At 48.1% G+C, this 22490-nt stretch overlaps 1 protein-coding gene across 1 annotated transcript in view; it reads left to right on the top strand.

Annotated features, from left to right (window-relative positions):
* The first annotated feature begins 17932 nt into the window (after positions 1-17932).
* PSMB7 (proteasome 20S subunit beta 7) overlaps positions 17933-22490 on the top strand; it is a 58441-nt gene continuing 53883 nt past the window's right edge. The window contains exons 1-4 of the mRNA XM_079926714.1: positions 17933-18025; positions 18458-18551; positions 19551-19648; positions 21118-21258. Coding sequence (XP_079782840.1) covers positions 17964-18025; positions 18458-18551; positions 19551-19648; positions 21118-21258 — 395 coding nt within the window. The 5' untranslated portion in view covers positions 17933-17963. The remainder of the gene's footprint in view (positions 18026-18457; positions 18552-19550; positions 19649-21117; positions 21259-22490) is intronic.

Here is a 22490-nt window from a genome sequence, read left to right as displayed (position 1 = left end):
AGTACAACTCTATGTAGACTGTGGCAGATACTGTGGGTGGCCAACACAACATTTGTTCCTTTGTCCTTCTCCTCTGTCCTCAAAATACTTGCTTTCTCAGCTTCACTTGAGCTGTGGTAGCCATGTTACCAGTAAGATATAAACCAAAGTCTCCCGGAGGAATTCAGGGAAATATGTTGCTTTACGGATAAATGGGATTCTCACAGCTTTCACCATCCCCTCCCTCTATCCTCATTCTGCCTTGAATTTAGGCAAGATGCCTGGAGTTGCAGCAGCCTCCTTGTGACAGTGAGGCAGCAAGCATGTTAAAAGGCAACCTATCAAGGATGATGGAGCAGCGACATTGAAAGACCCTGTGTCCATGACATCATTGTGCTGCCTCCCAACCCGGAAACAACCTGCTGCCAGTCTTTTGGTATACAACGAAAATAAACCCCCATTTTATTTAAAGTATTGTTGTTAGCTGCTGCTGAGAGCGTTACTAACTGATACATGGACAAAGACTTGAAAATACAGTGGATGGTGTACCAGATTTGAAGTTGGACAGACTGGGGTTCCAATCCTATTTCTCCCACTCTGTTATTGTGTGATTTCAGGCAAGCCACTTCCCCTGTGAGCCTCAGTTTTCTCAGCTGTAAGATGGATCTAATGATACCCACCTGTTGGGCTTTTCTTTTATTTTCCTTTTTTTTTGAAAAAAAATCTTATTTGCTTGGCTGTGCGGGTCTTAGTTGTGGGATCTTTTAGCTGCAACATGTGAACTCATAGTTGTGACATGTGGGGTCTAGTTCCCTGATTAGGGATCGAACTCGGGCCCCCTGCATTGGGAGCGCAGAGTCTTAGCCACTAGACCACCAGGGAAGTCCCCCACCTGTTGGGCTTTTCAAGAATGGAATGACTTTGAAGCGCTTAGGTAACAGTAAAGTGGTATTCAGGTTTAGTCTCATCAAGCTAGAAGTCAGAGGTAAAACAAAAAGGAAGGAGCTAGTGTGTTAGAGGAGGGGAACTGGTTATGAAATTTTTTTTCCCTTTTTTTGTCTCAAATCTTCTTCAAGGCTGCTCTGGCTCTCTCTTCTCCTGTCGGTGACCCCAGCTTGGCATGGAAGGGTCTGGATCCAAGCCAAAGGGCTGTTTCCTGGTCCTATGTGGAGGCGGCGGTAGGTGGAGCTCGAGGCTCTCCGCTGAGCTGGGCCGGGGAGTGGGACTCTTCACCTGGCCCTGGCAGGCGGATGGGCGCTGGGGAGGCTCGGCGTCAGCGGCTGTGGCTCGAGGTAAAAATAATCAGGGAAGGACAGCTGCTTCCTTGTCAGCAACCAAGAGGGAAATAAAGCTCATGTCCCCTCCAGCGAAAACCTGCTCTCCGGGTCCCCTGGCTCCTGCCACCAACTGCTCGATGTCTGTGTGCCAATCCAATTTGAATGCCTGCGAGTCACCCCAGAGAGGGCTTATTTTAACTTCATCAAGTGCAGAGAAAAACATCCAGGCTGGAGTGTGGGAGGGGAGGAGTAGCTGCTCGGGGGCCCCAGCAGAGGATGGGATCCGGGGGCTGCTGCCCCTCCAGTGGTTGGACCTGGGGTCCCTGCCTCCTAATCTGGTTCAGCCGAGGCTTGGTGAGCACCCCCTGCGTGTTCCCCGAGCACCCCGTGCATGTTCCCTGAAATCGGGAGGATAACGTCCCAACCCCTTGGCCCCGCTCAGGAAGTCCTTTCCGACGTCCTCAACCTCTCCTATCCCCTCTCTTCTCCAAAACCCTCCTCCAGCCTGTCCCAGGCTCTCCATGAAGGCCCAGACGGCCTGTTCTCTCATGTCTCCATGCCTTTGCACTCACCCTGCCTTCTCTTTGTTTCTTTGCCTGTTGGATGTCTACAAATTCTGGAAAGTTCCTAGTCATGCTTCAAGACTCAGTGTCACTGGCTGCTTCCCCACCTCTCCGGGCAGAGTGAGATGTTCTCCCTGGATCCCCGCAGGATTTTGTACCCGCCTCTGTTGTCACAAGTAAGTGGGGGGGTCTCCCTCCCTTCCTTCTCTATCCTTCTATCCCTCTCTCCTACCCTCTTCCAACAAATGCACTGAACCCTACTCTCCACCAGGCCCTGTGCTGGGTGTCCAGGACAGATGTGAACCCCAGCCGGTCCCTGCAGCACGAGGTTAGGTGAGTCTCTGGCCTTGGGGAGAGCACAGCAACAAAGCTGCCCAGAAACGGCTGCCTCCAAAGGACAAAGTGAGGAATCACGTTTGTTGATGTTTCTTTTTTCCTCCTTTATTTTTTAATCAGGAATGTGCGCAAGAGACTGTTTCTGACCGCGACTCCAATGACAAGAGACTTACCTTTTTAGTTCATTCATTTATTGTTTTTCTGTGCATGTAGTGGTTTAATAATGAAAATAACAAGAAATGTTTCAATAATAAAAATGGAAATAATGTCAATAATTTAAAAATTAATGTTGACCTTTTTGCCGGGCTTAGCCTCTAAGACCTGCCTCCCCCGGAGGTCATTTTACTTTGCCTGCACCCTTAAGAGAATAGAGCACAGTGTTCAAGGCAGCCAGAGCCGGGGACAGAGAACCAGGACTTTTGGACACTGCCGCCTCCCTGTCCCCGAGTGGGAACAGGGGTGGTTGTTGAGCCCCCGGCCCACCTGGGATCCCCACCTCTGTCCCGGGGTTGGGGGGTCAGTAGTGCAGGGGCAGGGCTCTGGCCTGGGTGGAGGTTGTTTGTTTTGCATGTTTGGTAATTTGGAAACTCTGAAAGTTGAATTGTTCCTTAGGGCACATTAGAATATGCCGGCGTCAAGGAGGCTGTGCCAGCATGTCTCAGGCTGAGTCTCTGGCTGGGTGTGGTAGGAGCTGTGGAGGTGGGCCTCTTGGAGGAGGATGGGTAGACGAGGTGAGAGGAAGAAGAGGGAATTCTAGGTGTGCAGGGCTGGGAGGGAGGGAGTGAAGACAGGACTGGAGACAGAAATGGGGGAATTAGCAGGGAGGCTCAGAGAGGTAAAGCAACTTACCTGAGGGCACACAGCTGGAGTGGCTGAGATGGGCTTTGACCTCGACTCTGTCTGACTCTAACACTTACACTCATCTCCCTCCTGACCCCACATACTGGCCTCCAGATGGACTTTCTTGAGAGAGGTCAGACCGACCCAGTGGGCTCCTGCATGGTCCTGCTCCTGAGAGGTCAGACAGGGAAGCCCCTTCTGTTAAGACTGAAATCCTGCAGAGTAGGGTGGACAGTGCCCAGCTGGGAGTCAGGCAAACTGGGGTTCACCACACACTAGCTGTAGTGGACACCTGTCATTTCCTAGGTGTCTAGCACACCCACTTCTTTTGGGGAATTCTCCTCCCCCACCCTTCATGTGATTCCACTCTGGATGTCCTTAAAAGCAAACGAGCAAGCAACATTAAGCACACCAAGAGTGGGCCTGGGACATGGTTTGGCCATTCCTCTAGTCATAAGTATGTGACCCTAGCTGTGCCATTCAGAGTTCACTAGATGCCTTGTGAGTGAGAAGAGCAGGGGTCCTGACTCTGGAGTTTCTGAGTTGGATAGATGTGAAGCGGAAGCTGCCGGTGGTCACGTATCATGGGGTGAAGTTTGGCTGCATATAACAAAAACTCCAAATAAAAGTGGGTTAAACGTGCAGTAGTTTGGGGGGGGGGGTTTGCATGTAAAAGAAGTCTGATGGTGGCCAGTTCAGGGCTCATATGACTGGCACTGGCATCCAGTGCATCCTATGGCCCCAAATGGCTGCCAGAGCTCCTGCCATTACACACATAATTCTAGGCAACAGGAAGGCAGAAAGGGGAGAAGGATAAAAGAGGTGCTCCTTTCAGCTGAGTCAGCTTGCCTCCCCATAGACAAGCTTCCCGGAATTACTATAGAATATTTCTATTTACATGTCACTGGTTGCAAGGGAGTTTGAGAAAGCTCATTTATCACCTGGGCACTTTGCTGCTTCAGAGAAGACCAAGCTTCTGTGTCTGCCACAGGCTACGTTTTCTGTCCTATCCATATGCAGTGGGAGGGAATAAAGCCAGCTGAGAGGAGGGCACTCATGAGATAGGAGACAGAGTGAGGGAGAACCAGAGTGCTGTGGGCAGAGGGAGAGAGAAAAAGAGGGAGAGACAGGAAGAAAAAGAGGGAGAGAGATAAAGAGGGAGAGACAGGAAGAGATGCAGGTACAGAGAGGCAGGGGGAGACGAGGACCTCACTGAGTCCCCGAGCAGAAGGGTACCTGAAGCCAGCCCCACCCCTCGACCTCCATGTTGCACGGATCAGCACACGCTTCCTTTTCTCCAGCCAGGTTGAATTAGGCTTCTGTCACTTGTAACCGGAAAAGTGTGCTGACTGACCTTGGACAAGGATTTGCGCCTTCTCTGAGCCTTGATTTTTCCTTCCAAGAAATAGGGATCCTATTGCCCACCAGGTGGAGCCGTGACAAGGACTAATTGTGATAATACCTGCCCAGTGCCAGGCAGGGAGCCATGCCCAGCAGCCTGGCGGCCTGAAGGCTCTGCTCTTCCTCCTGTTACTTCCTCCTGTCCAGCTCCAGGGATTCTACTCCACGATTGCTGGGGGTTTACATGGAACCTACTCCAAGTCTGACCTGGGAGTCTGGCCAGGCTTGGGGGAGTTTTCTGGACACCTGAGTAGCAGGGTGGAAACTGAAGAAGCCCCCAAATAGAGAGAAGAGTGGAGGGAGAGCTGGAGAAACTCCTGGAACAGAGAAAACAGCTGCCACCTTGTCGTAGGGGGCTGTGGCCATGGGCACAAGCAGAGGGGCTAAGGCCCCTCACCTACGTTGGTCTGAAACTTGGGGTGGGACCCTCACCTTGGCAGTGCCTGGGTGCTGGGCAATGGAGAATCAATTTTCAGCTTGGACACTGTGGTCAACTCTGCCCAGGCCCCCCCACTTCTGGGACCAGCGCCCGATCTGGGGAGCCCACTTCTATGATCAGTCCCTGTGGTGTTGGGAGGGGCTGGCTCCACCCCATTCTCCACGGGTGGTGTATTTGTTTTCTATTATAGTCACGGCAAATTACCACAAATTTAGCAGCTTGAAGCAACACAAATCAATCAGCTCACAATTCTGTAGATCAGAAGTCAGGTTGGCTCCGTTAGTTCCTCTGCTCTGGGTCTCAGAAGGGTGAAATCAAGGTGTCGGCAGGGTTGCCTCCCTTTCTGGAGGTGCTGAGGGTAAACCGTTTGTAAGCGCATTCGGGCTGTTGGCCAGATTCTGTTCCTATGGTTGTGGGACTGAGGTCCCCATGTCCTTGCTGGTTGTCATTCAGGGGCTGGTCCTTGTCTTACAGGCTGCCTGCATTTCTCTTCATGCTTTTCTTGTGGCCTCCTCCAGCGAGGCAGGGCAAATCCCTCTCCTGCTTCATGTCTCTCCAGCTTCCCTTTCTGCCACATTTCCTTGTCCTCCTCTTCTGCCTTCCTCTACTGCTTCTAAGGGCTTGTTTGATTATACTGGGCCACCTAGATAATCCAGTGTAACCTTATTTTAATGTCAGCTGATTAGTAACCTTTATTATATCGGCGAATTCCACATATCAAGGTGAGGGGGAGGGGAGATTTTAAAGATTATTTTTAGAAATTTAAAGTGGTTTACATGATTGTAGAGGCTTGGTAAATCCAACATCTGCAGGGCAGGCCAGCAGACTCGAGACCCGGGAAAGAGATGTAGTTCAAGTCCAAAGGCGATCTGCTGGCAGAATTCCTTCTCGCTCTGGGGAGGTCAGTCTTTTTCTTCTATTACGGCCTTCACATGATTGGATGAGACCCACCCGCATGACAGAGGGTAATCTGCTTTACTCAAAGCCCACCAATTTAAACATTAATCTCATCCACAAACACCTTTACAGAAACATCCAGAATAATGTTTAACCAAACATCTGGGCACTGTGGCCCAGCCAAGTTGACGCATAAAATCAACCGTCACATAGTCCTTAGGTTAGTGTTTCGTTGAATAACCCAGGATGGAAATCAGGAGAGGAGGCACTTTTAGAATTCTGCCTTCCACGTGTGGGTATGTAGCCCAGGCTTACCCAGTCAGGGTATTTCATCTCCTGGCCACGGAGAGTCATTCTAGAGTGGGCACACGAGACAGGTGGTCTTCTACTGGAATTGCTGGGAAAATCATTCTCTTCCAACTGGGGAAGCCAAACCAGACGAATGGTGGCCATCTCTGCCCCAATTTAGGGAAAAGTCAAGTGAAAGCAAGGCCAGCCCAGAAGAGAGCAAATCCAAGAACAGGAAAGAGTTCCTGAGGTCTTCCTTTGTGTACCAGAGTCCAGCCAGCTCTGAAGCCAGCACTGACCCATTTTGCTAAAAACCAATTCTCCAAAAGCCAGTTCAATTTAACATGATTGTCACTTACGAAATGGGCAATTTGCCAAATGAATCAAAAGTATCTATTAAAAATTATTTCTTTTAACTAGGGTTTAGAAGCAAGTCCATGACTTCTGCTGCAGAGAGCTACTCACCCTTAGAAAATCGGTGCCTGGTACTCTGCTGGACCCTAGTAGAGACTGATGACCACAGGACGTTGTGTAGCTATGAGATCTGAGCTGTCCCTCGTGAGCTGGTGTTTTTTGATCCTCCAAATCATAAGGTCAGTGGGCCCAGCAGCACTTCATCCTATGGTGAAAATAGTACATTGGAGTTTGGGCCCAACCAGGTCCAGAGAACAGAATTTATGTGACTGTAGCCTCGATGTCACCTTGGTCCACTGCAGATGCCTCTCCCTCAACTCACACCTCAGGCCTCAACTCTGAGCCTGCCGCTTCCCTCTTATAAGGACCCCTGTGATTACACTGGGCCCACCTGGATAGTCCAGGATGATCTTCCCATTCAAGAGCCTTAACTTAATTGAAACTGCAAAGTCCCTTTTACCATGTAAGGTAACATCTTCACAGGTTGCAGGGACTGGGCCATCAACATCTTTGGGGGCCCATTATTCAGCCTACAGCATCTACCAATGATGCGGGCATTCACCCATTGGTTCCGGTTCCATTCATCCATCCAACGGCCCAGTGATCAGCCAGCGCCTTGCTGGAGGTGGTAAGAGCCCCCATCCTCAGATGTCCTGCCCCCACCCCCTAGAGCCTCCAGCTGCAGCTCCACCCCACGTGATCCCATGGCTCGGCCACTGGCTTTCTCAGGACGTGGGCACACACGTGCAGGTCACTCTGAGCTTATTTCTCTCTGAGCTGGAGAATGAAATAAATACAGTCTGCTTCTGATCCAGCAACACTCACAGAGAATAGCATCTGTTATGTGCCTGGCACTTCACTGGCTTTTCGCCAACCCATGGGGTGGGCTTCTCTCTCCTTTATGGGCGTGGAAGGCTCAGAGAGGCCAAGTGACTTGCCCAAGGTCACACAGAGTGGAAGTGGCAGATAGGATCTGAGGTCGAGGGGACTCCATATCCCACCTGTTCCCCCTTCGTGAAGCCATAGATGGGCCTCAAGGATGGTGGCCTCTCCTCGTGTCTGAGTCATTTTCCCTTGGCCCCCAAATTTCGAGTTCTAGCTCAGCTCCCTCTGAGTTCAGCCAGAGTCGGCTGGTGGCTCTTGGGAACAGAAGACATTAGGCTTTCTGTGGTGGGGGCCCCTGGTCACCCGGCCCCCAAGCTGCTGCCACCTTTTAATAGATTTCTTGGGGAACAAGTAATTTGTTGCTGGTGCGGGCTCGGCGTTCAGCAGGAAGTCCCTGCAGGCCTGGAAGGTCAGTATGGAGCGACTCAAAGGCAACGCTGGAGGAGGATGCCGGGTCAGTGCTGGCCTCTGAGCACAGCCGCGCTGCCAATTACTGCCCGGTCTGCTTCCTGCCACGGACGCGCCCAGGGCCAGGGCTTTGAACCCTGGCAGGGAGGCCAGCTTCCAGTAAACAACCCAGGGCAGTGGGCAGATTGACAGCAGAAATGCAGGAGGCCGGCCGGCTGGCCAGTGGCGCTGTTCACTGCTCCTGCTGGCAGATGGACAGGACCACAGTCCCCCTGGGGTCCCCACGGTCAGGGGACTGGGGGCCGTCAGCGTGTCTGGGCCTCACTGCTGGGTAGAGAGCCTCCTGCTATGTCCAGTGGGGTTTCTAGGCCATCGTTTCTGGGCCACAGAAGATGATTTTCTTTCTGGGTGGGGGAATGAGCTTGGTCTGGGTCCCCTTCTTGGTCAGCAGCCTGGGAGCAGGGATCTGGGGAGAGAACCCACAGAGGGCCATCAGTGTCCCGCCTCTTTCCCCCCCGGGAAAGCCTTGGAAATATTTTGGGGGCAATGGTGGCACTGCCAGGCTTTCCACCACCAGTTTACTTGGCAGTTAAAGGAGGTGTGCTTGCTGCATGATTTTGTTTGTGTGACGTTTTGGAATTTTGAGATATTAGAAAGTGGTTGCCTTTATGAGGGATTGACTGGAGGACACATGAGGGATCTTTCTGGGGTTGGTGGAAATGTTCTGTGATTCGGTTGGGTGCTGATTACACATTTGTTGAAACCCACCCATCCTTCAAATCTGTTCATTTTACTGTGTGCAAACTCTACCTCCACCAGAAAAGAAATAAGGTAAAGAAGAAAAAAGGGGATGCAGAGGCCTGGAGAACCTGGAGACAGACAAACAGACACACACACACACACACACACACACACACACACACACACACACACACACACTTGGAGGCACACGTGCTTTTCCCTCCTAAAATCAGGACATTTATTCCCTGCCTTTTCCTTTCCTCAGTGAAGTTATGAAAGAACACACAGGTTTTCTTCATCTTTGTACTATAACTAATATCTTTCCGCATGCAAGGAGTAAATGAATGGGATGTGAAGTGAGATGCCTGAGCGGGCTGGTGCCCTGTTCCGAAGCTCAAGTCACCTGGCCCTGGGCCCCTGGAGTGGGGCCATTAATTAAAGCACCGGCTGTTGATGTTCTGAGAGAATTAACTCCGAATGTCCACCCAGCCCCCGCCGCTTCACTTGCTGCCCGCTGACCTCCTTCAAGTCCCCCCTGGATCCAGAGGTGCGTGACTGTTTCTGTGGCCCAGAGGGCTGGATGGACCCAGCAAGTGCTCCACTCCATGCCTGGAATATGTCATTGTGCCAGAAAGCAAAGATGATCTCAAACTTGTGGGGAGCCCATTTGAAACGGCTCCAACGGCTCCATTTGGGACAACTGGAGATCAAAATGATTAGTAACAAGAATGGATCGTAATGCATAAAATTGAAAAAATATCCTTGATTTAAAAAAAAAAAAAGACCCAGAGAAGTCAGGTTAAGGGAAAGCTCTTCCTTAGAAGAGTGCCAGCTGAGGAGGAGTCATAGAAACAGAAAATGGCATCTTATATCCAACATTGTAAAAATGGATTTGGGCAAAAATCATCAGTGTGTGCCACGCCATTGGGCCGGAGACCATTGGGAATAGGCTGTGTGCACAGTCTGAAAGAATCACCTGCAAATTACTTTTTAATTACAAAGAGAAAATGTTAGCTTTACAAATAGAGAAACCCGGCAGACCCCACCTTACCCAAATGATTAAACTTAACACCCCTAATAATGGGACAAGCCAATATCAGTGCCCCCTGATGTGGTGCCCCAAGAAAGGACACATCACTTATGAGGACCTCCTGCCAAAAATGCTTACCTGCCAGGATCATCAGACAAGTCCACGTTGAAGACGGTGCTTCAGAACGGGCCTGGCCTCTTCATGCAAGACATAAAACAAGGCTGGAGACTACTCCAGCTGGAAGGAGGCTAAAGAGTCATGGAGATTGAGTTCAGTGGGGCTCCCTGACTGGATCCTGATCACAAAAATCATAAAGGTGATATTGGGGAGATTTACATGTGGACAGAGTATTAGGTAATAATCCTGAACCCATATTACATTTCCGGAATGTGACAATTGTATTGTGGTTTTGTAGGAGAATGCCCTGGTTATTAGGGGACTTTTGCTGGAGTAGTTATCAGGCAACTAAATTCAGTGTGTGATCCTTGATGAGATCCTGGCTCACAAAAATCATAAAGGTTTTATTGGGATAACTGGGGGAATTGAAAGTGGAGTGAATATTAGATAGTAATGCTGAATCCTCATGTTGGTATTGTGTTTATGTAGGAGAATGTCCTTGTTTTCAGGAGATTCGTCCTCTAGCATTTAGGGTGGAGTGTTGTGTGACTTTCAATTGATTCAGTGGAGAGAGAGAGAAAGAGAGAGAGGGAGGGAGGGAGGATGGTTCATTGTACTACTCTTGCAACTTTCTGAAGACTTGAACAACTTCAAAATATTAAAAAAACTGAGAAAAAAATAATGCATAGATAGAGAATTTGAAAAAAAAAAAAAAGCAGAGGCTCAAAGAGGAAAATAAGAATGACCTGATAACCTACCAGCAAGGAATTATGCCTATTATTAATATGATTGGCTTTTTCACATACATAATGTGTACCCACATACATTGTAAAGTTGGAACCATATGTATTCTGCCTGTTTCTCACCCTCCATCATAAACTGTTTAGCCATTCACCTGTTGTTTGATATTAAAGCAGTTTCCAGATTTTCATTATAATATAGAATCTATTCTTATAATATGCAATGTACATAATCCATTATCCAATATATAGTTCACTATAAAGTCCAATATGGTCTATCATAAATAATGTTACAATGAACATCTTCACACACCTATCTTTGTCTGAGGATAGAGCCATAGAGGGGAATTTTTTTCTTTTTTTAATTTAGTTTTATTTTTGGCTGCATTGGGTCTTCGTTGCTGTGCGTGAGCTTTCTCTAGTTGTGGCGAGCAGGGGCTACTCTTCGTTGCGGTGAGCGGGCTTCTCATTGCGATGGCTTCTCTTGTTGAGGAGCCTGGGCTCTAGGCACACGGGCTTCAGTAGCTGTGGCACGTGGGCTCAGTAGCTGTGGCTCACAGGCTCCAGAGCACAGGCTCAGTAGTTGTGGCGCACGGGCTTAGTTGCTCCACGGCATGTGGGATCTTCCCAGACCAGGGATCGAACCCGTGTCCCCTGCATTGGCAGGCGGATTCTTAACTACTGCGCAACCAGGGAAGTCCCTAGAGGGGAATTTTTGAGTTAAATATTCTGAGCTTTTTCAAGGATCTTGAACTACTTTTTAAAAAACAGCTTTATTGGGGTATAGTTGATATACAAAAAACTACACTGTTTAGCATGAGAGCTGCCCTCATAACAAATTTTGAAGTGCACAATATGGTGTTGTTAATCCAGGTACTCTGTTGTACGGGATCGTGAACTATCTTGGCCAATGGCTTTGCAGAAAGTTTGTACCACTTTACACTCCCACAAGCAAATGTGAAAGTGCTCATCTTGTCACATCATCAGTAACACTGAGCATTATTATTAGAAAAAAAATCTTTGCTTGATCTGATGGTCTTGTGGACGAGTTTCCGTCCTCGTCTTGCTGGGCTGTTGGGACTTGGGCCATTCTCCCTCCGTCTCCAACCCCCTTTCCCCATCTTGGCGGCTATGACATCATTCTCCCCAGTGCCTGCCTCCCAGCCCGCTGTGTCTCTCCATCCTTTGCCCACTCCTCATCCTTACCTGCATGACAAACATTACCGTTCCTGGCCTCTGTCCCTGGCTCCCTTCTCTCCCTCTGCCCACTCTCCTGAAGCATCTCATTCACACTCGGGACTTACATGGCCTTCTCCCTGCTGTCCTGCACCTCTCTCCCTAGTCCAGACCTCCAATGCAACATATCCCACAGGGACCCACGTGGACCTTCCCACCACCATCCATCCTGCCGCCCAAGTCAGACCCCCAAGAACATCAACTCCTTCTTTTCCCTGCTCCTTGAATCTAACCTCTGACCACATCCTGTTTGACCTTCTGTAATATTTCTTGAGTAACACCACCCTCTTTCCCTCCTCCCTGGTCCATGTCTGTAGTTCCCTCCCGGATTGCGTGTTTCCAGAGTCTCCCTGTCCATTCCACCCTTGGCCAGCTGCCAGGTTGATTTTCACAATGCACTGATGTGAGGTCCTGCCTGCCTTGGTCCCTGCCGAGTTTCCAGCTTCCCACTCCCTCCCATTTAATGCTGTCCAACATGCTTCCACGTGTCTGCTCAGACTCTCCTTCTGGAGCACCCATTCTCTCCTGCAACTCCAGCCAGCCAACTTCTACTCATCTTTTTAGTTTTGTTTACAATCCCATGTTTCCTTAAAAGCTCCCCTTGGGGAGCTGTCCTCTTTCTCTCCTTTGAGCCTCTTTGTACCCTGTGCAATTTCCATCAGAACCTCTGGTCCTTTAGCTTTCTTACATTTATTCCTGTATCCATTTCCCTTGAGGGCAGAGTCTTTGTGTTACTGAGCCCAGCACAGTGCCAGACACAGAACTGGAGTTTGTTTAAAGGATGCCTGGATGAATGAATGAATGAATGGGATAGCATTTGCCTCACTGTGGGAGGGCGTGGCAGGTCTAGCCCATGGTGAAGATGTGGAGCTAGATGTGCCTGGGAGGCATCCGGGGTCCATATTCAGAGGCTTGGCTTGAGGAAGCATCTGTCAGCTGTGGTCCAGCAACCTTCAGGGCACCTTGTTTTGGGTGACACACTCTGCTCAAACTCCCTTTGTCAAGTGGGAATCCCATTCTTCCAAGAGAGGTCACATTGCTTCTCTGCCTACACGCCTCCCATGGCTCCCCAGTGCCCTCGGGACAGGCCCAGATTCTGAGCCAGCCTACAGAGCCCTTCATAATGGGACGTATTCTCGTGATTTCCTTGTGACTTGCATACGTCCCAGGTGGGAAGAAGGGAAGGATGCCCATTCCTGCTTACCACTGGCTGGGGGCAAACCCATGGCTCATCTCATCTGCTGGGGTTAAGTAGTTAAACTCCCATCTCAGGCCCCACTTGCAATGATTGTGATTCAGTGGGTCTCGGCAGGGTCCCAGAATCTACTAAGTGCCCCAGGAGAGTCTGGAGAGGGTGGGGGGAATTCACATTCGATGCTGCCATGTGTCTGCCATGCCCTCCCACCAGAGCTGTGTTTCTGTGGCCTGTGCAGCAAGACTTGGCACTTGGATGCTGTGCCAGCGCCCTGGAGCCGGGAGCAGCTGCTCTAATTCATGCAAAGGAAGGCGCCCAGGTTTGCCCTGTCTATTTATAGCTTATTTATGAAGAAGTAAAAACAAGGGCCCAGTTGCCTTAGCAACTGGGAGCATCATGGGCTGCTTTCCCTGCAATGGGAAGATGGCCAAGTCTCCTTGTGGGGGGCACCCCCGGATGTGTGTGTATCCTGATAGAGGATGGGGGTGAGCCTTCCAGGGCCCATCCCACGCTGGGCTTCTAGCAGCCTGCAGGTTGGGGGAGGGTGCTTGCCAGGGCCTTGGAAAATCCAGGCTGGCGCAGGGGCCGTGCACAGCTGAACCCTCCGTATGGGATGCACCCTCTGGTCTCCTGGCCTCAGTGCTAACTCCTGTCCTCCGGGTATCTACCCTGCTGCCTCAGGCTCTCTTGGGAGCCGTTTCCTGGCTGTGCTCTGGTATGTGTCACTTAGGGCACTTAGCACAGTGAACTGGAGGTGCAGTTCCCAGACCAGCGCCCCTCAAGACTATGATGTGGCACAGAGCCTGGCACCAAGGAAGGGTTTAATAAATACTGAATGAATGAATGGATGAACGAATGAAGGAATAAAATCTTTACAGTTTGCACTGCATGCTCTTACTTGGTATGCCCAAGGCAAGAGAAACATTGTAATGTGCTCTCATTTTATAGAAGAGGAAACAGATGAGAGATGAAGGGACCAGCCTCCAATCACACAGCTGGGAACTAGCTGAGTTTGCCTTGCTTTTGTTCTGGCAAACCCCCGGGAACATGGGAGCTTGGGTTCCGGCTGGACTGTAATTGCCAGGGGTCAGGGAAGTGGAGCTGTGTCTGGTCTGGGGCTGGGAGGCGTGTGGTTTGAACTGTGGCTCTGCCAGTTAGCTGTGCGCCATGTATCACCTTGAGCCAGTGACTTCACTTCTCTGGGCCTCAGTTGCCTCATCTGTAAAGTGGGGCAGTGATACTTGGTCCTCAGGGACTGCCAGCTCCCTGAGGGCAGCCCTGTGTCTGTCTCTTGATCATCTGTTTTCTGTGTTGGCACATTCTAGGTGCTTAGGGTGACCATGAGGCCCTGTATCTAAAGTGGTTAGAACAGGTTGTGGGGGGCATGCAGGGAATGTTGGTTGTTACTATATTATTAGGAAACGGAGGCCCAGAGAGTCTGATGGCTCCTCTGAGGTCACACAGCCAGATCCAGAGCAGAAGTGGTAGCTTTACTAGTCAGTCAGTTTGGGTGGCACTGCCAGGGATTACGTGGGACTGTGTCCAGGTCCAGGTTCTAGACTGGGCTGCAGTCCGGGGGCTGCAGTCCCAGGGGGCAGCAGTCATGTTGGACAGGGAGGCCGAAGCAGGGTCTCTGGGTGCTGGGGATCTAGGGCTGCCCTCCCTACAGCCCTGACCCAGGCTGAGCGGAGTTGCTGGGGCCTTGGACTGCGCGCCTCAGGGGCCGAGTCAGGCTGCCTGGAAACTCTCTGTCGCCCTCTGCTGGCTCCAGCTGCCTCTGCTGGGCCACCTCTAGAAGCCACAAGACAGACAGTGCCACCACCTCAGCTCATCTGGGTGTGAAAACCATACCAAAGAGACCCAGTTAGGAAGAGAAATGCCCCGGGACAAACTGAGATCACAAATCATTTCCACATCCTTCCCTGGCTCCTCCAGCTGGACACAGATGCCTCGCCACTGTCCTCTGGGGGGCTGCAGGCTGCTGTGCTTCCCTTTGCTGCAGCCGCATCAGATTCATCACTGTTTCCTGAAAACAAATCACGCGAGGGCTTTTTGTTTGGTTTTGATTGCTTCATACCCCAGGACTTCGCTTGTGTGTCCATCCCTCCTGTCTTCTCACCCCACGAGCTCACACTCTGTCCTTCTGAGCCTCTTGGCTTCTGCAGCAACCCTCCTCCACCCAGCCCTTAGCATGCCAGGCTGTGAGTCTTTCTGGGGTCTTCTCTCCTCCCTCGGACTGTGAACTCACGAGGTGTATTCATTTCTTAGAGCTGCTGTAACAAAGTACCACAAACTGGGTGGCTTAAATAACAGAAATAACAGAAACTTATTGTCAGGAAATCCCCGGCGGTCCAGGGGTTAGGACTTCGCACTTTTACCGCTGAGGGTCCAGGTTCATTCCCTGGTCGGGGAACTAAGATGCTGCAAGCTGCACAGCATGGCAAAAAAAAAAAAAAAAAAAGAAAAAGAAAAAGAAAAAAAAAAGAAACGTATTGTCTCACAGTTATGAAGGCTAGAAGTCTGAAAGCAAGGTGTCGGTGTTGTCAGGGTAGGTTCCTTCTGAGGGCTGTTCCGGGCCCCCGGCCTAGCTTCTGGTAGTTTGCTGCCAATCTCTGACATTCCTTGGCTTGATCTCTGCTGTCACGTTCACATGGTGTTCTCCCTGTGTGAACGTCTGTCTGTAAATTTCCCCTTTGAAAAAGACCTCAATCGTGCTGGATTAAGATCTACCCTAATGACCTCATTTTCACTTGATTACCTCTGTCAAGGCCCTATCTTCAAATAAGGTCACATCCTGAGGTATTGGGGTTTGGGACTTCAACATGTCAGCTTTGGGAGGGGGGACACAATTCAATCCACAACATGAGAAGAGGAACTCCATCTGGTTCACCTATGTGTTCATTCCCTCAAAGCTGAGCCCAGAGCAGGTGTGGGAGAGTGTAATGAACATTGTGAGAGCAGTCCTTCATTCTATCATTATTTACTGACCCTCACGGCATCTGGGGCATGTTGAATTATGACCTGTCCTGTCTAGGTCTTATGGAGTCGAGCCTCTCTCATCAGGAAGTGGACATTTCTAGAACAGAGCCCGTCTTTTTACTTTTCACATTTACCAAAGCAGAAACTTGGTGACACTGGAGACACTCAAACCTCTTCATCAGTAGATTCCTGTGGGGGTGGGTGGTGAGGCCTCATTTTCCTATGTCGCACAGAAGACCCAAAGAAGTAATGAAAAGGAATTGAACCTTTGACAAATATTTATTGAACACATAGTTGTGACAGGCACAGTTCTGGGTGATTGGGATGCCGTTCATTCATTCATTCCTAGAAACAAGCTTGACACATAGTAGGTGCTGAGCAAATAATTTCATTACATAATTGAATCATTTAAATATTTGCTGAGTGAATAAATTAATTCAGCCCACAATTATTGCTGCTGTGATCTACTTGCTGTGTAAATTTGAGCAAGTTACTTTACGTCAATGAACCTTAATTTCCATCAGTAAAGTGAGTTGAATTACATAGTTACCTTTGAGGCTTGTTGGCAGGATGAAATGAATGTGCTATTAACAATAATAGCTATTTATGGAGAAGTTCTACATGCCAGGATAAATGCTCTCTACATACAATTTTCTTTTTTTCTTTTTAAATTTAATTAATTAATTTATTTTTGGCTATGTTGGGTCTTCGCTGCTGTGCGCGGGCTTTCTCTAGTTATGGTGAGCAGGGGCTACTCTTCGTTGCGGTGCGCGGGCTTCTCATTGTGGTGACTTCTCTTGTTGCGGAGCACGGGCTCTAGGTGCACAAGCTTCAGTAGTTGTGGCGCACGGGCTTAGTTGCTCTGTGGCCTGTGGGATCTTCCTGGACCAGGGATTGAACCCGTCTCCCATGCACTGGCCGGTGGATTCTTAACCACTGTGCCACCAGGGAAGTCCTCCACATACAATTTTCAATTTTCACAGCAGCTTTTTAAAAACTGAAATTAACATAACAAAAATTTCACCATTTAAAAATGTGCGGGGCAGTGGCTTCTAGTGTATTCACAATGTTGTGTGACCATTACAACTACCTAATTTCAGAACATTTTCATCATCCCAAAAGGAGACTCTGTATCCATTAGTCACTCCCCATTCTCTCCTTCCCCCCAATCTCCCAATAACCACTAATCTACTTTCTGGCTGTACGGATTGGTTTAGTAAGGACATTTCATAGACATGGAACCATACTATTTGTGGCTTTTTGTCCCTGGCTTCTTTCACTTAGCACAGTGTTCTAAGTTCAATGCTTCATTCCTTTTTATGGCTGAATGGTATTCTGTTTCATGGATGTACCACATTTTGCTTATCCATTCCTCAAGTTGATGGACATTTGGGTTGTTTCCATTATTTGGCTATTATGAGTAATGCTGCTATAAATATTTGTGTACAAGTTTTTGTGAACAACTGTTTCCAGTTCTCTTCGGTATATACGTAAGAGACAATTGCTGGGTCTATGTTTAATTTTGGGAGGAACTGCCAAATTATTTTCTGGAGCAGCTGCACCATTTCATATTCCCAGCAGCCACATGTGAGGGTTCCAATTTCTCCACATCCCAGCCAACACTTGTTATTTTCTGTCTTTTTGATTATAGCCATTTTAGTGGGTGTGCAATGGTATTGCACTGTGGTTTTGATTTGCATGTCTCTAACGACTAATGATGGTGAACAGCTTTTTTTACAGGCTTCTTGTTCATTTCACAGCAGCCTTTTGAGGCAGCTATTATCCCCATTTGACAGCAGAGGAAACAAATTCAGACAGTTGAGAGGACTTGCTCATTGCAAGGAGGTGGTGGAGCTGTGCCTGGAACTTCAGTGTCTCTGTCTCTGAAGCTCCATGTAGTCGAATTAGCAGTAGAAACCGCTCTGGTCTGGTGGGCAGGAGGCCTAGTCTCTGGTGTGCCCACCTTGGGTAAGTCCTTTCCCCCCGACTTTTCCGGGTGTCAGTTTCTCCTCCGCGCCACTTGGGGTGCTATACTCCAAACATCTCCAGGCTCCTCTAGGAGCCCCTAACTCTAAGATCCATCACCCTAGCGCGGAGTTTCCTCCGCCCCTTCAGCCCTCGGTTGCCGGCGGCGCCGGAAGTGCATGGCTATTTTCGTTTGCTCCCGCCCCCGGCCCGGAAGTACTTTTTCGGGAAAGATGGCGGCTGTGTCAGTGTATGAGCCACCGGTTGGAGGTTTCTCTTTCGAGAACTGCCGCAGGTGTGGCCATGTCCCGGGCGGGGTTCAGGGCGGGAGTGGGAATGCGGTGCCGGGGTCGGAGTTGGGTTGCGGTCTGAGCCGGGAAGTCCGAACGAATGGTGGAGCGCGGGGCCCGCGGCCCGCGGCACCTGTGACTCAGGGGAATTAGGGCCTGAGCGTGTTTCTCCTGAGGCCGGGTCGGCTCTTCCACTTCCCCAGCGCACCGGGACACCCTCCATCTCCGGGATGGTGGTGCGGACCCTCTCAGACGCTCTCTTCGCAGAAAAGCGGGACAGTAGTCCTGCTGTTGGGAGGAGCCAGTGAAACAGATGGTCTTGAAAGCAAATGCTAGTAGTTTTTGCTTCTCCCGAGTTCCCTATTAGAAACTCTTCGTGCCAGTGCGGCGCAATGTGGTCCTGCCCTTCAACCCTTTATTCTCTCATCTGCTCTCAGAAATGCCATCTTGGAAGCCGATTTTGCAAAGAAAGGATCCAAGCTTCCAATGGCCCGGAAAACTGGGACGACTATCGCAGGAGTGGTTTATAAGGTAAGCTGGGACAGGCTGAGAGCAGCAGTGTCAACTAATTTCAGGAACCAGGCCCCTTGGCCTCTTTTACTTCTCTGGGCTGTGTGAGGAAGGGCACATCTTACAGAGTACTATATCAGGAAAAGCTCCTTTAGGAGAGACTATGTCAGTTTTGTGCACTTATCGGCAGTTTATATACTTTGCTCACTCTTCAGTTTTCGACAGGAGGCCAGTTTTCTGTCTTAAGTTACTACTTTAGGAAGCAGGATGATGTAATGAGAAAACAAAAATGTTTAACCATTTAGCTTTTTTGCGGCCTCTAACTTTGGGCAGGTTATTTTCCTTCTCACAGCCTCACTTTCTAATCCATCAGGTGGACATAATAACTCCTGACTTAAATTGTTGTAAGGGTCAAAAGAGATAACTGGTTATTGTTGTTAATGGTAAAAAGTGACATCTTTTAAAAAGAAATTGACAGGCGTGGCTATTTTTTTTTTTTTTTCCCGGTACGCGGGCCTCTCACTGTTGTGACCTCTCCCATTGCGGAGCACAGGCTCTGGACGCGCAGGCCCAGCGGCCATGGCTCACGGGCCCAGCCGCTCCGCGGCATGTGGGATCTTCCCGGACTGGGGCACGAACCTGTGTCCCCTGCATCGGCAGGCGGACTCTCAACCACTGTGCTACCAGGGAAGCCCAGGCATGGCTATTTTAATGGAAAGATTTCCTGCATCTTAATCCAAACTTTTCTGATATTGGCTCTGTGATTTGTAAGGAATTCACTGAATCTCTGAGCCTCATTGAAAACAGGAATGATAGTTCCTACTGCCTACTGAGGGTTCAACCAATAATGTTTATTAATAAGCTTTTCGTTGAATGCCGAAAGTATAGCACAATATTTCAGCGCATGGTGGGGTGGTTGGGGGAGCAGGGGATGGTCAACATTGTTTTTTCTAAACTAGAGTAGAGAACTGTGGTTTGTATATGTGAAGTTGTTTTAAAGTATATATTTCTTAAAAATAGGATGGCATAGTTCTTGGAGCAGATACAAGGGCAACTGAAGGAATGGTTGTTGCTGACAAGAACTGTTCAAAAATACACTTCATATCTCCTAACATTTAGTAAGTATTGATTAGTTTGAATGACTCATTTTTAAACATGTCAGGGGTAAAATTGAATTTACTCTTTCTCTCTAAAACCTGTTGTTCAGCCTGTATTTTCTTTCTGTCTCCCTTAAATGGCATTTCCATCCATCTGAGCTAGCCATCCCCAAGTCCTCTTTTTTATTTTAAAAAATATTTATTTATTTATTTATTTGGCTGTGCTGGGTCTTAGTTGTGGCACCCTGACGCGTGCGGGATCTTTAGCTGCAGCGTGCGGGATCTTTTAGTTGCGGCATGCAGGCTCTTAGTTTCGGCATGCGGGGTCTAGTTTCCTGACCAGGGATCAAACCTGGGCCCCCTGCATTGGGAGCACAGAGTCTTAGCTGCTGGACCACCAGGGCAGTCTCTCAAGTCCTCTTTTTGCTTTAGTCTTCAGTTCATTTGGTACCCAGTTCTGCCTTCTGTGTGCCTTTTGAATCCACTCCCTTCTCTCCTTCTCTCTACTAAGGCCTTAGCTCGGATTCTTTTTTCTCAGCTGGATTATTGCAGTTGTCATTTAAATGGTCTCTCTGCCTTTGGTCTTTTCTTTATTTGTATTGTTCACTCTTCTGCCATGTTGGGTTTTGTAAAACATGGATCTATTATGTCCCTTTCCTGTTTAAAAACTTTTCAAGAGATTTTTCACATTTCCACACTGCTTTCAGGATAAAATCGAAACTCTAGCATGATATTCAAGGTCTTGTACAATTTCACAGAAAGCTTACCTTTTCATCCTATTTAGCTGCTATCACTCTATGTTCCAGTTACACCTGGGCTGTCCCTATTTCCCTCATGTCCCTGTTCTCCGCATGTCCAAGCTGTTTTACCCTTGCTTTTGCTAGCCCCTCTGCTTAGAAATGCCCTTTCTTCTTCTCTGTATAGTGTTTTTATTCTGTCCTTCCAAATCCAGCTCACATGAAACCTCTTCTCAAAGATCAGAGTTAACTGCTCTCTCCTCCAATTTCCTACAGCATTTTCTACCTATGCTACTATATTGTATTATATGTCTCCTCCACTCAAGTTTGAAATCAAGTGCTATTACTGTGTAATATTTTCTTTATTCTCAGCACTTTGGAGCTTAGTACTAGATATTTGGTATCTAGTACTAAATACTTGGTAAATGTAAATTGCAAGGCTTTTGACGTTCCTTGCTTTTTTGTACAACTTGGATATTTTCTAGGATCAGTAAAATGCACACTCTGTTCAGAACATAGAAACTAATGATTTGAAATATTCCACTGGGCTACAGAAAATATATTTGCATATAATTAGATGTGCATTCTTAATTTTATGTCTATTTAAGCTTGGTTAGAGCAGTTACAGTGCAGGTATACTCAAAAACATCTCTCTATGTCCCTGAACTTTGTGGAAGTTTTCCAAGAAGCTCCACTTCTAATTGAGCCCTTTGGTAATTGAATTTCAGCTACGTTTCTAATTGTATTTTTTAGTTGTTGTGGTGCTGGGACAGCTGCGGACACAGACATGACAACCCAGCTCATTTCTTCCAACTTGGAGCTCCACTCTCTTTCCACTGGCCGCCTTCCCAGAGTCGTGACGGCCAATCGGATGCTGAAGCAGATGCTTTTCAGGTAAGGTTCCAGGATGGGGATTTCTGTAGTATTTTTTTCTTATGTCTTAGATTTTCAGCCAAGGGAAGCCTGGAAGCTCGAGGAAAGGCATTAAGAAATACACATTTTATTCCAGAAATCAGTTGTTACTAAAAAGACACTTTAATTTCATAAGACTTTTGATAATGTATTTGAATTTACAGGGTCTGGGTTTTTTTTTTTTTTCATGAATGAATCACATGTGACCAATTGAGTCATTTCCTGAGGCTTAGGGTATTGCTGGATAAAAAAACCTTTTTTGTTCATAGTAAGAAAGAGCTGGAAGGAACCTTTGAGTTCTTCTTGTGAACACACACAAACACAAATGATTGTTTTTTCTCCCTTTTTTAGGGGCAAGATAACAGTGAAATGAAAAGTGATTATTTGTAGTTGGCTGTAAGTGGGTAGGATAGCGTTACTATTAACCAACATTTATTTGTTTGTGCCAGGCCCTGTGCTAAGTGCTTTATGCATGATCTCACTTTATCCCTTTAACTCTGAGTTAGGGGCTATTAACATGTCTAATTTGTAAATGAACAAACTGAGGCTTAAAGAGATGCATTAATTTGCCTGACCTGACGTTCACTCCCTGCTGACTCCCACAGAGTTCTTCTTAGTAGTTTTGTTTCTCTTTAGTCCTTACGATCACATCATCACTTTGTGTTTGTATAGGTCTAGACAGTTTTCAAATTTTAAGTCCATTTTCTCATTTGCTCCTCATAAAGAGAAGAGAAGCAATGTAGTATAGTGGAAATAGCCTGGACATTTAGTCTTGGGTTGGAATCCTGGCTTCTCCTTTTGTGACCTACCTTAGCTTTAATAAATTCTCTCCTCTTTCCTTCTTTATAGAATGTGTATCATGATACCTTTTTAAAATTTTTTAAAAAGTTGGTCAGAGGCCTATATTCTGGTCCTCATCATTCATTAAGCAACCTGCACAAGACATTTTCTTTATCTCTGTCCCAAGTCGTAGCAGCTGCATCCAGGCCTGTGAGAGTTAAAGGGGCGCAGGAACAGAAGGCAAAGGTTGTAAGCCGGCAGCTCACAGGCCGTATTCAGCTTGTAAAGAAATTTCATTTGGGTCACATAGTGTTTTAAAAAAAATAGTGGCAAATAATTATAAATTGGGAGCTTTGAATTTAAAATATGGATTTCCAGCTTCTTCTGATAAAAGCTCATAAAGCGGGCGGTGATGTGGGACTGAGTGGCCGTTG

Source organism: Stenella coeruleoalba, assembly GCF_951394435.1.
Source record: "Stenella coeruleoalba genome assembly, chromosome: 7".
NCBI lineage: Eukaryota > Metazoa > Chordata > Mammalia > Artiodactyla > Delphinidae > Stenella > Stenella coeruleoalba.
This window is presented reverse-complemented; position numbering and strand designations above follow the sequence as displayed.